We start from the raw sequence: 13,329 nt of genomic DNA, 5'->3' as shown, positions 1-13,329 counted from the left end.
GATGGTATCAAAAGCCGCTGATAGATCTAATAGGACCAGGACAGAAGAATAACCTCTATCTCGGGCCCGCCAGAGGTCATTCACCAGCGCGACCAATGCCGTCTCCGTGCTGTGCCCTGGTCTGAAACCCGATTGGTACGGATCTAGATATTCAGCTTCCTCCAGGTTCAAAGGGAGCTGTCGTGCCACCACGCTCTCAACGACCTTCGCAAGGAAGCGAAGGTTGGAGACAGGACGGAAGTTGTTTAAAACAGCTGGGTCCAGTGCCGGTTTCTTGAGGAGGGGCCTTACCACCGCCTCTTTCAAGGCAGCAGGGAAGTACCCTTCACTCAGTGAGGCATTGATAACTGCTAGGAGCCAGCCTCGTGTAACCTCCCGAGAAGCATAGACTAGCCAGGAGGGACACGGGTCCAACAAACATGTGGCGGTACTTAGTTTCCCCATGATCTTGTCCACTTCATCCGGAGTCACAGGATCGAACTCTTCCCAAATGTACTTGGCCAACTTCATCGTTTTCCTCTCGTTAGATACTGCCCAGTCAGAGTCCAGCCCAGCCCGAATCTGAGCAATTTTGTCCACCAGATATTTACTAAATTCCTCAGCCCGTCCATGTAGGGGGTCCTCTCCCGTCTCTTGACTTAAAAGGGAGCGGACCACTCTAAATAGGGCGGCCGGGCGATTATCTGCAGACGCGCTTTGCCACCCTCATTGCCACAAGATAGGATCTAGAAAAGGATCTTAACTGTGTTCGGTCAGACTCAGACCGACTGGCTCTCCAAATGCTCTCTAGGCCCCTTCTCTGGCGCTTCATCTCCCGCAGGTCCTTGGAGAACCAAGGAGCGAGTCGGGACTTGCGCCGGGTCAGAGGCCGCAAAGGGACAACGCGGTCGAGCGCCTCCGAAGCAGCCTGTTGCCAGGCATTAACTAAGGACTCGACCGGGTTGTGGGAGAGGGAGGTGGGAATCGGTCCAAGCGCCATCTGGAATTTATCTGGGTCCATCAGGCGCCTGGGGCGGAACCACCTGGTCGGTTCCGCTTCCTGACATCGGGGGGTGACGTGACGGAGGCCCAACCGCAGGAGGTAGTGGTCTGTCCATGAAAGGGGTTGTGATGTAGGAGTAACCCCACCCAGCCCATTTAGCCACTGCCCAGAGACAAAAATTAGATCCGGCATGTTTCCTCCCTCGTGAGTTGGGTCCTGAGTAATTTGAGTAAGGTCCATGGCCGTCATGGAGGCCATGAACTCTCGGGCCACTTCTGATGCACTGCCCAGGGAAGGTAGATTAAAGTCTCCCAGTACCATAAGCTTTGGAAATTCGACCGCCAATCCTGAGATGGCGTCAGGTAGCTTGGGTAGAACCGTTGCTGTGCAGCTTGGAGAGAGGTATACCAGAAGTAGGCCCAACTGACCACCAGGACCCCACCTTAAGAGGAGGGATTCACATCCGTCTATCTGAGGGGCAGTGGCCTCCCGCGGATGGAGGGTCTCTCTGATAACGATCGCCACGCCACCTCCCCTACCCTGAGCTCGAGGTTGATGTAGCACACGGAAACCTGGGGGGGATAAATCAGTCAGAGGGACCCCTCCCTCTGGGCCCAGCCAGGTTTCCGTGATGCATGCCAGGTCTGCGCCTTCCTCCTCGATCAAGTCATGGATGAGGGGAGCTTTATTCACAACAGACCTGGCATTAAAATAGATCAGCCTGAGCTCAGGAGTCAGACCTCCCTCTTCCCCAGGGCAGCAAGCGGGAGCCAGAGGGTCAGAGCGCGCCACAGCAAGAAGATAGCGTGGGCGTGATCTCAGAATACGATATGACCCTCTGCTCCTCCATCTGCTGCCATTCCCAATTACTGTGGGGATCGGTATCCCTGTCCCATCCCCCTGGTTTACAAGACTCTCCATGGCCCTCATATTGCCGCGACCATTGGCCAACTTAGGCTGAGACAGGTCCGGTGGGATCTTCCCCTCGATTTGCTGGGCCTGACCCTCCCCCCTCCCTAACCCTTCAAAAAATTTTAAAAGAAAACCCAAGAGCCTCTTCTTGGCGCCATGCCACCTCTCGGGGTCCCAGGACCCGTCATTAAGGAAACGGCGGCGTAGGTATGTCACTTAGCTACGTAAATTTTAGGCTCGATTATGGTCATAAGTCAAGGTCTATCTATACTCTTTATCTCCTGCTTCGTATCTTAGTTTGTTGTGGGACTCCTCCAACTGGCCATTCTCCACATTTCCTGCCATACCCACTGGCTGTTCTCCAGATTTCCTGGCATAGCTCAGTTGCAGCCTTGACTGCTTCCTCTCTCGCTTGCCACATCTCGATTCTTGCAGCCTTTTGACTTGGAGATGGCCAGAGGAGGGGAGGGGGTCTCCCTTGTTCTTCTTAGAGGTTCTTGGGGACAGGCGGTGTCTCCTGGCTCAAAAACAGCAACTGTGAGAGGGACCTTTTGAGTCCTAGTGGATGATCGCTTGACTATGAGCCAGCAGTGTACAGCAGCAGCCAAAAAAGCTAATACAATCCTGGGTTGTATAAAGAGAGGCATAGAATCAAGATCACGGTAAGTATTATTACTGCTTTATAAAACCCTAGTAAGACCATACTTGGAATAATACAGCCAATTTTGGTCACTATATCACAAAAAGATGTTGAGAGTTTAGAAAAAATTCAGAGAAGTTGGAAGGGACCTTGGAGGTCATCTAGCCCAAACCCCTGCTCAGGCAGGAAACCCTATACCATTTCAGACAAATGGCTGTCCAGTCTCTTCTTAAAAACTTCCACTGTTGGAGCATTCACCACTTCTGGAGGCAGGTTGTTCCACTGATTAATTGTTCTAACTGTCAGGAAATTTCTCCTTAGTTCTAGGTTGCTTCTCTCCTTGGCTAGTTTCCATCCATTGCTTCTTGTCCTGCTTTCAGGTGCTTTGGAGAATAGCTTGACTCCCTCTTCTTTGGGGCAGCCCCTGAGATATTGGAACATTGCTATCATGTCACCCCTCACCCTTCTCTTCATTAAACTAGACTTACCCAATTCCAGCAACCGTTCCCTATATGTTTTAGCCTCCAGTCCCCCAATCATCTTTGTTGCTCTTCTCTGTACTCTTTCTAGAGTCTCGACATCTTTTTTACATAGTGGTGACCAAAACTGGATGCAGTATTCCAGGTGTGGCCTTACCAAGGCATTGTAAAGTGGTATTAGTACTTCACGTAATCTTGATTCTATCCCTCTGTTAATGCAGCCTAGCACTGTGTTGGCTTTTTTGGCAGCTGCAGCATACTGCTGGCTCATATTTAAGTGATTGTCCACTAGGACTCCGAGATCCCTCTCACAGTTACTACTGTCGAGCAAGGTACCACCTATACTATACCTGTGCATTTGATTTTTCCTGCCTAAATGCAGAACCTTACTTTTTTCACCATTTAATTTCATTTTGTTAGATAGTGCCCAGTGTTTGAGTCTGTCCAGATCCTCCTGTATCTTAAGCCTATCTTCTGGAGTATTGGCTATTCCTGCCAGCTTGGTGTCGTCTGCAAATTTGATGAGTTCCCCATCTATCCCCTCATCCAAATCATTAATGAAGATATTGAAGAGCACTGGGCCCAGAACAGAGCCCTGGGGCACCCCACTACACACTTCCTTCCATGTAGATGCAGTTCCATTGAGGACCACACTCTGAGTACGGCCTGTCAGCCAGCTACGAATCCATCTGGTGGTGATGCTATCTTACCCACATTTTTCTATCTTATCAAGTAGTAGGTTGTGATCTACTTTATCAAATGCCTTACTGAAATCCAAGTAAATTATATCTACAGCATTCCTCTGGTCCACTAGTTTTGTCACTTGGTCAAAGAATGCAATAAGGTTTGTCTGGCACGATCTGTTTTTGACAAACCCATGTTGGCTTTTAGTGATAACTTTGTTCGCATCAAGGTGAGTTGTTGTTTGATTATCTTTTCCAGAATCTTCCCAGGTATTGAGGTCAGGCTGATAGGTCTGTAGTTTTCTGGATTTATTTTTTCCCTTTTTTGAATATGGGAACTACATCAGCTCTCTTCCAGTATATGAACCGAGTTGCTTTTTGCTCTTGTGTAATCCAGACCGTTACGTTCCATCACACCCAGCCCCATTCCTTGCGCCATCACGCCCAGGAGGCCTGGGCCTTCCCCCTGGCACTTCACTGAATGACCTACTTAACCACTGCTGGGAGAGCCAGGACTGTGGGCATTGAGTAAAGTGGCCCTATGGCACTCGCCATAACAGAGGCGAGGACCGAGATTGTGATCCTAAGGGAGGGCTACCCATAGGTTGATTTTGGCTGCAGTGGTCATCTTTGTTACTGTGACCTTCCCCCCCCCCAGTATGGGTTAGGTCCAGTACTGGCCCCTGGTGCTCCTTTCTCCCTTGGGGAACGTAACTGGCCCAGCCGCCACCTAAGTTGCTCCTCTTTGGAAGCTGCCATCGCATTCTGAGAGGAGGAGAAACGTGCTGCTCCCAAAGGTTTGCTCAGCAAAGAAGGCGCACCAGGAGAGGCTCTACGGCACGTTGGCTGCTCTGGCAGCGCCCACCTCCTGCCGGTCCCCAGATGGCTTCTTTTTGTGTTCCACAGGTAGTTCTCCACTTACGTACTTCATTTAGTGATCGCTCAAGGTTGCAAAGGCACTGAAAAAACTGACCACCTTTGCTACCCATTGTCACGTGATCAAAATTCGGATGCTTGGCGACAGGCTCCTATTTACGACGGTTGCAGTGTGATCCCCTTTTGCAGCCTTCTGACAAGCAAAGTCAATGGGGAAGCCAAATTTACTTAACAACCGTGTCACTAACTTAACAATTGCAGGGATTCACTTGGCAATGGAGGCAGGAAAGGTTGTAAAATGGGGCGAAACTCACTTAGCAACAGAAATTGTGGACTCAGTTGTGGTTGTAAGCTGAGGACTACCTGTATTCAGACAACTCTATTTCTGATTAACAAAGGTGGACGTGGATTAACACGTGGCACGTGACTTCTGGAACTCTGCAGAATTCTGGAATTTTTAGATGCCCCCAGGAAGAATCAACTGATGTGTACAGATGTGCCTTTGTATACGTACTCCTCTTCGGAGGTGTCTGTGTCTCACACACACACCCCTTCAGCCCCACCCCGACATTTTATATCAAGCAAGAACTTTCAACCCGGTGCCCTCCAACACCCCTCTTTGACGGGACGCCCCCCCACCCCACTGCCCGCCCCCACTCAGGAACCCCAGGCGGAGGGAGGGCGCGCGCTGGGCGGGGCGAAGGGCGGGGCCTCCGGCGTTGAGTGGCAGCCGCCCCCTCGCCTTTGTTCCCTGGTCGACGACACCGCGCCCTTGAAGTCCCGGCCAATGGGAGGCGGGCTCTGCCTCGGAGGCGGGACGCTGAGGTGGATTGACGCAGAGGGCAGCCACTGAGTCCTCTCTTCCCTGCGATTGGCGTCGCTTTTCTCCAATCAGAGCGGCGAGCCTGGCGGGCGTACAATCTTCGATGAGAAGGGCGCGGCTTCTCGCCGCTGTTATCGTCCGCCGCCCGTCAGAACGAGAGGCGTCCGGTCGGGGGCTTTGCTCGCGGGAGCGGGAGCGGGAGCCGGGCGGTTGCGGCGCGGTGGCTCTTCCAGCCGGGGAGATGTCGAGGCGGGTGGGGCTCCGGCAAGCCGCTTGGAGGCGAAGAGTGGCCGCCGAGGCGACGGCGGCGCCCGACTCGAGTTCCTCCGGGAGACTGCGCCCCTCGACGGCATCCAGCCCCTGAGCGCCCCGAGCGCAGGCGGACGCGGCCCCTGGAAGGCGAGTAACGGCGCTCCGGGAAGCCCCTCAGCCGCGGGACTACATCGCCCGGCATGCCCCGCGCCCAGGCGGGACCAGGCAGCGCGCGCGCGCGGCATCATGGGGCCGGGCGGGAGGGGTGCTCGGCGCGAGGCATCACGGGAAGGGTAGTTTTGGTAGTTTTCGCCGGCGGAACCTCCCGCGGCCGCTCTTCCCCGGCCTGCTGCCTCGGGCGAAGGAGGGCTGGTGGCCGCGGCAGCGCCGGGCGTTTCGGGCTGCCCCGGATGGGCCCTCCGCGGGAGGCTGCCCTGACTCGGCCCGCGGGGCGTTGGCGCCACCCCGAAATTCCGGCTTCTGGGGGGCTGCCCCAGAGAAAGAGGGGGCGGGCGTCAAGCTCTTGGCCAAAGCGCCTGAAGGCCGGACAGAAAGCGCCGGAAGGAAACCGGCCGAAGAGAGAAGCGACCTGGAACTCGGGAGGAATTTCATTTGACCCATGGAACAGCTTGCCCCCAGGTGTGGGTGCTCCAACAGTGGAGCCCTTTCAGAAGAGATTGGACAGTCCCTTGTCTCAAAGGGTCTCCTGCTTCAGCAGGGGGCTGGACTAGAAGACCCCCAAGGTCCCTTCAGATGCTCTTATTCTGACTCCACCAAGCGCACGTCGTCCCGTCTTGGGGTCCAGGGAACCCACTGAATCGCTTTGGAGTTGCACGCCAAACAGAAGTGCACCCCCAGATAGAGATGCCCCACCCAGCCTTGACCCTCGGAGACCTGACTGGAGCAGGGCCAGCACAGCCTGACTCTGCAAGGCAAGGGGGACAGCCCTAAACCCAGCCGTGGCTGATGGGCCACAAGCAGCCCTGCCTGCCTGCCTGCCTGCTGAGCTCTGGGCCTGAACCGGCAGGCGTGGGGGAGGTGCTTCCTGGAGGCAGCCTGGAGGAGACCTTCCGAGGAGGATCCTGGGCGGCCTGCCCTGTCCTCTGGCAGAGAGGGCCGAGCTCTCCAGCAGGGATGGCTGCTGCAGCTGAGCTGGGCCTTGTGCTCCTTTCAAGCTGCCAAAAGCACCGCCTCTGGAAAGACCCGCAGCCCTGGTACTCTGGCTTTGGCTGTTGTGCTAAGTTTCTGAATTGAGAGTAACGGGGAGGCAGGGGCCGAAGGTTTTAAGCAAGGCAGCAGAGGAAGGAAGCTCTTTTTGGAAGAGACTTGGCTGCGGCCCCTGCAGCCTCCTTCCGACCCCGACAAGGGATCTTGACCACAAATGGGGACTTTCCCAACTGTGGAGAAGAACGGCAGAAGCAAAGTTGCACGTCGCCTTGCCTTGTAGCTTTTTCCAGGGGCAGCCGAGGGGATCTCTGAGGGCACAGCTTAAGGCTTTGGATGATCTCTCCGGTTCTCTTCAGGGCATCCTCCCATCCCAAATCTGCTCCCCTTCTGAGGGCAGGTTTTCAGGCCATCCCAAACCGTAAGGAGAGTGCCCTGCTGGGGATTCCCCCCCCCCCCGGCTGAGCCACGCAGCGCGCTCTTCCTGAGGGATAACCAGGGGGGTCTCTCCTTTATCTCTGCCAGGGAATTCAACTGCACAGCAAAGTACCGAAGACTGCTCTGGCACCAGGAAGTGCAGTAATGAAGTTGTTGGAGAGCTCCAGTTTTGAAGCCATCAACTCCCAATTGACAGTGGAAACGGGAGACGCGCACATTATTGGCAGGTGACGGTGGCTCCTTTGCAGGAAAGGACGGGTGCGGGGAGAGGGTGGAAGACCCGTGCACTTTGTAATAGGAGTCTTCAATTATGGTTTCCATAATTAATATGACTTCACATTGAGGCATTCCTGGTAGATTGGTGTCAATTCTGTGCTAGAACCCATCCTGTGAAGGAGCCTCACCCCCACCACCCACCCGTTAGGCGACTCCTGTGAACGGCCCCTTGAACCAAAGCAGCTGCTCGGCCTTTGGGCCTCCTCTGCCGACCATCCGCGAGATTCTCCTTTTGGGGCGACTGTGAACCTGTCTGATTGTGAACGTTTATTCTCCAGCAACTTTTGCTGACTTCAGCTGCTTCTCTTTCCTGAGACCAGCCTACAGTTGGGGTCCCCTTTCTCGTCTTTTCCTTAATTCTCCCAGCTCTCTGTTTCATTCCCGTCATCTTTGGTTTCCATACCGTATCTTTATTAAGCTCTTTGTGTAATCACACTGGCGGCTTCACGCTTTCTCCTCACTGGAATCCTTGTCAGGGGCCACCTAGACCGCTCCTGAGGAGTCGTGGATCTGCCCCCAGTTGTATCTGCCTTAAAACTGGGCCGTCAGAAAGAATTGGCAGATCCCTTGCGGAGCCTCTGCCCTCTCCCCCCTCGGCTGAAAAACCATCCTGATGCAGAGCAATGACATTATTGCTAAGCACATTGATTTGTGCTTTAGATTGTAAGCCGCCCTGAGTCTTCGGAGAAGGGCGGGATATAAATGGGATATAAATAAAATAAATTATTATTTATTAAATTTATATGCTGCCCATCTCGCCACCAGGCAACGCTGAACGAACAAATGAACGAAGCTTTATTCTGACTTACTGCTGACTTGCCTTGCTGGTGTGTTTAAAGGTGTAGGAGGAGCCCTGAGGCTGGGAGAGGCTGCAGGCCTCTTTGGTGAACGTTCTGCCCTATGCAGGGTCACCCTCTGGCCTCTGGCCTGTTTCTGGCAGTGCGGTCAGCCGCTGTAATCTGAACAGATAAGCTGGGTGGCTCCTTGCCTTCCCTGAAAAAGAGGTGGCCAGCTTCTCTCGCTCAGGAGGAAGCGATGGCCCCCGGGCTCAGAGGGACCCATTTGTCTCCCCCCCAGGATAGAGAGCTATTCCTGCAAGATGGCTGGGGACGACAAGCACCTCTTCAAGCAGTTTTGCCAGGAGGGTCAGCCCCACGTCCTGGAGGCTCTCTCGCCGCCCCAGACCACCGGCATCAGCCCTAACCGGTAGGTGCTCCCAGGGCGAGCCTCCTGTGCAGAGGCCACCCTCCCGGAAAGGCCGCTCGGCTTGCAGCGCCCGTGAGCTGCCAGAGCAGGGCTCCCGCTGGAGCCGGGAGGGGGAAGGGCGAGCAGGGAGGGGTTGTAGCAAAGGGGCCTCTTCCCAGCCCCCCTTCTAGGCCAGGCCTGTGGCCGGAGGGCCGGTCTCCTTAGAAGAAGCCTTTGCCCCAAGGCTGCGTGACCCAGTCCCTGTTGGGAGATCGGGGCAGCGTCTCTTCCACCCACCTCCCCATCCCTCCAGCTGAGCGTAGCAGGATCCAGATCACCGCGAGACCCAGCTGCGCCCTCCAAAGCTGGCAGGGGTCCAAGCGGTGTGTCTCTCATGCCAGGCTCAGCAAGAGCCAGAGTGGAGACGAGGAGGGTCCCCTCAGCGACAAGTGCAGCCGCAAGACCCTCTTCTACCTGATCGCCACCCTGAACGAATCTTTCCGCCCGGACTACGACTTCAGCGCGGCCAAGAGCCACGAGTTCAGCCGGGAGCCCAGCCTCAACTGGGTAAGCGGGTCCTTCGCCCTCTGCGCTGGCAGGGCAGCCGATCCTGCAGCCGGCTGGAAGTCTCTGCCCTGGGTCTGCTTGCCCAAGGCGTTGGGTGGGAGCCCGGGATCGGGGGGGGGGGCTGGAAGAGCGGAGGGAGAACAGGAGGGCCCTCCTGTGCCTGAGCGGCCCTGAGGTTACTCGGCAGGCAGGAGGTCACCAGTTCTGGCCTAGCAGTCCCTGCTCCACAGAGCTCCGCAGCGGAGACCCCCCCCCCCGACACACACACACTGGGCGTCTCCCCAGCAGGGCCACCGCTCTCGTTCAGGGAAGTGGAGGCCAGTCTTGGGCTGCTTTGTCCTGCTTCCCGCCCGTGTTCCTCCCGCTGTCATCCAGCCTGGCCGGATCTCGGAGGAGGCACCTTCTCCCACCGTCCTCCGTCCTTGATCTGGAGGCGGTTTCTGACCGGGCAGCCTGGGGCGGACACGCCAGGCCAGGCTGCTCCTGGAAGCTGCTCCTCCTTCAGCTTCTGCCTCCCTTGGAAAGGCTTGGGGTCTCCTCCTCCCGGCCCACCGTCTTCTTTCCAGGGCCCACCAGTCCCCTCCCCGCTTGCACTCCGGGAAGTGTCCATTTGGGGGCCTTTTTCAGGTGGTGAATGCCGTGAACTGCAGCCTCTTTTCCGCCGTCCGGGAAGATTTCACCGCCCTGAAGCCTCACCTGTGGGATGCGGTGGACCAGGAGATCTGCCTGTCCGAGTGCGACATCTACAGGTGGGCCCCGGCGGGAGGCCCTGGGGGGTGGGCGGGGGAGGGGGGCACCCCCAAGTGAGCCCCCCCCAGCTGCAGCAGCAGCAGCAACTCCTCCCCCTTCTGTGCCGCAGCTACAACCCGGACCTGGACTCGGACCCCTTCGGGGAGGAGGGGAGCCTGTGGTCCTTCAACTACTTCTTCTACAACAAGCGCTTGAAGCGGATCGTCTTCTTCACCTGTCGCTCCATCAGGTGAGCAAGGGCCGGGGGAGGCCCTGGGGGTCCCCGGCCTCGGGTGGGTTTTCTGACCCTCCTCTGTCCCCGCAGTGGCTCCACCTACACTCACTCCGAGGCTGGAAACGAGTTGAACATGGACCTCAGCGAGGACGATGCCGAGGAGACCGCTAGCGGCTGCGACAGGGACGGGGGCAGCATTGAGGCGGAGAAGTGAGTCTCTCCCCCCCCTCCCGTCTTGGCTTCCTTGCCCTGCCTGCTGCCATGGGGAGGGGCATTCTTGGGCCAGGCCCGGCTGCCTCCTGCCACGGCTGCAGAAGTGATGGCCGCCCCTCTTCTGCCCGCAGGAGGCCGGTGGTCTGCATGTGATTCCTGGGCCGGGGGCTTCTCCCACGAAGGACGGCGCTGCCAGCTCTTTCCCCAAACAACTCGGCGTTGTTGTGTTGCTCTGCCTGCCCTGTGGATGCTGCGTGAGCCATTGGAGGGTGCCAGCAAGTCCTCTGCCTGTCCGTCCACCCGCTCGGCCTTCAGGGATCCGATTCTTGCCTGGCAGCGGCCTTGTGACTCTGTCTCTCCTGCCGTGCCCGGGGGGGGGGCACAACATTTCGTAGGGGCAGCTGCCCTGGTTCAGGGGGGGACTGGCTGCTGTTGATGCGGGGGCTCCTTTCAGCCCTGGCCCCCTGGACGAGTAAAGCAGCAGAAGCCGAATTAACCTGGGAACAGGATGGAGAGGCTCTCTCCTCCTCCCCCCCCCTTTTAAAATCCCCCCTCCCAAGACTTTTGGCATCAAGTAGCTGGACAGGCAGGGAGCTCCCGCATTTGGCCCCCTGGCTCTCTCGCTTCCCCCAAGGGCTCCTAGAGATTTTATTTTTGTATTCCTGCCGAGGGTCTGCTTGCGCCCGGCCCCTCCCCAGAGACTGATGGAGGCTGGCTTTGTCCCTGCCCCCCAGCCCCTCTCCCTGCGCTGAGGGGTTGGGGTGGGGGGTGGGGTTTCCGTCCATCCACCTAAGCAGCAGGCCCCCTCCCCTTCTGCCCTGCTCTCCTTTTGCACTGACTCGATTCCGGCCCTGTGCGGGGGTGTCTTTGAGTGTCTGTTTTGTGGAGTGGGCAGGTGCCATCACCTCCCTCGCAAACATTGGGACAGCCTGCTCCCCCACTGGAGCCCAAGCAATTTTTGGGGGGGAAGCAATTTCCCACAGTTCCCACCCTTCAAATGGGGTGCAGAATAAGCGTATGGGGGGGGAGTGCTGTCCTCCAGGGCGCCCTCCATAATTGAGCCTTGGAGATCTCCAGATCTGCCCACTGCAGGAGCACTTAACCTTCCTCTGTGGAGTGGCTGGTCCCTCGGGAAGACCGCGCGCGTGCGTGCGTGTGTGTGTGTGTGTGTGTGTGTGTGTGTGTGTGTGTGTGTGGTCCCCCAACATTTGATTCCCCTATTTGTTCCCCCCCCCCTTGCCTCGTGGTTCTGTTGGCCAAGCTATAAAAGTTTTTTCCCCTCTGCCTGGTGTCTCCGGAGGACTCTGCCTGCCTGCCTGCCTGCGCGGCTGCTCCCGGAAAAAGGAGGGGAGGGAGGGAGGGAGGGGCGGCCGGCTTGCGGGGCTCCCTGTGCCGCCAGGTAGAAGCTGGGGCGCCCGGAGATTGGGCGGGGGGGGGGGTCGCGGCTCTTGGCTGCCTCCCGGGGCGACGCGGGGGGAGGGGAGTCGAGCCGGTGGGTGCTTGGCCCCTCCGGGCTCCGGCTGGCCGGGGGGGGGGCGGTTCGGCGCTTGCGTTCCAGCCGGGGGGGAGGGGGGGGCAGGGCGCTCGGATGGCTCCGGCGGCGACCGGACTGAAGGCGGCGCCGCGATCCAGCGCCCGTCGCTAGGGAGACCCGCCGCCGCCGCCCAGGTGCCTCCCGGCTCGGGGGAGCCGCGCTGCGGGAGACGCTCGCCAGGCTTCCTTTGGCCGGGGAAGGGCCCGTTGCCTCCGAGGGGGGCCGGGCGGGATCTTCTGAAAGGCCGTTGCCTCCCTCGTCTTCGCGCGGCCCTCCGCGGTCGTCTCGCCCTGCGAGTCCCGTCCCCCCCCCCCGGTAAGCTGGCGGCGGCAGGTGCGCGGGATTCGGCGCGGGCGTCGGGCGACTCGGCGGGGCTGCCGAGGATCGGCGCAGCGCGAGCGGTCCAGGGCAGGAGCTGATCCCGAAGCGGGGCTGCCTCGGGGGTCCGGTGGGGGCGCTCGAGCCGCCTCCGGGCCGGGGAACCGCTCTCCCTTCGGCGGGGTCTTCGCACCCGCCCCGAAGCCCGGACGAGGCTGCGTCGCCCCGAAGGCTGCAGCGGTTACCGCGCGGGGCGTCTTTCTTCCTTTGCGCCTGGTCCTCGCTTACTGACCTTTTGTTCCGTGGCCGTTCGCGGCTACGATGGCGTTGAAAATATGATTTTGCGGCCCTGTATGGCCTTCTGGCATCCTCGCGTTATCCTCTGCCTGAGCTCTGTTTTTGAGGCAGCCGTTTCCTTACCCCAACTTGGGAACGTCTTCACGACTGCCAGAGTCCCTGGTTGGGTCATGTAAACAAACACTTGCAAGAAGACCACCAAGGACCCCTCATTTCAACCCTGAGCTACAAATATTCTCTATTGGTACAATTCCCCCTTGCGGAGCGGAGAGATTGGAGAAAAAGGGATGGCAAGAAAGTAAGCTGTTTGCTAGGTATCAAAAACCGTGATTGCACCGCAGCCTGGACTGAGGGGCACAGGCACGCTATGCAAACAGCTTCCAGTACTCTTAAAAAAAATTCTTCAGTCTGTGGTCTGGTGGTGGGGAGAGAAAAAAGCAATTGACTTCTGTAAGCGTTCTCTCCCTGATCCTCTCCATTTCCATCACGCAAAACAAGCGGAGAGAAAGATTCCAAGAGACCGCTGTAAGCGGTCTGCCCGCTGCGCCCACAGCTTTCAGCCCCGAGCTACAGTGTGGCCACACTGTTTTCAATGCGTACAAAAAAGCAACCAGGCACCTCTGCCTTCTAAAGCAGGGCTCTCCAACCTTGGCAACTTTACCACTCGTGGTCTTCAACTCCCAGAATTCCTCAACCCGCCAAGTTGCCAAGGTTGGAGACCCCTGT

The 13,329-nt window shown here is 57.9% G+C and overlaps 1 protein-coding gene across 1 annotated transcript; it reads left to right on the top strand.

The window, feature by feature from the left end:
- Positions 1-5,518: 5,518 nt before the first annotated feature.
- MAF1 (MAF1 homolog, negative regulator of RNA polymerase III) lies at positions 5,519-11,738 on the top strand. The gene is made up of 8 exons (XM_081323338.1): positions 5,519-5,794; positions 7,337-7,476; positions 8,603-8,731; positions 9,112-9,277; positions 9,905-10,026; positions 10,137-10,256; positions 10,332-10,451; positions 10,586-11,738. Exons 2-8 carry the CDS (start codon positions 7,394-7,396, stop codon positions 10,605-10,607), a joined length of 762 nt encoding a protein of 253 aa, XP_081179464.1. The 5' UTR covers positions 5,519-5,794; positions 7,337-7,393; the 3' UTR covers positions 10,608-11,738.
- Positions 11,739-13,329: the final 1,591 nt, after the last annotated feature.

Source organism: Vipera berus, assembly GCF_964194415.1.
Source record: "Vipera berus genome assembly, chromosome: 3".
NCBI classification, from domain to species: Eukaryota; Metazoa; Chordata; class Lepidosauria; order Squamata; family Viperidae; genus Vipera; species Vipera berus.
Note: the sequence above shows the minus strand (reverse complement) of the source record. Positions and strands in the feature narration are given on the sequence as shown.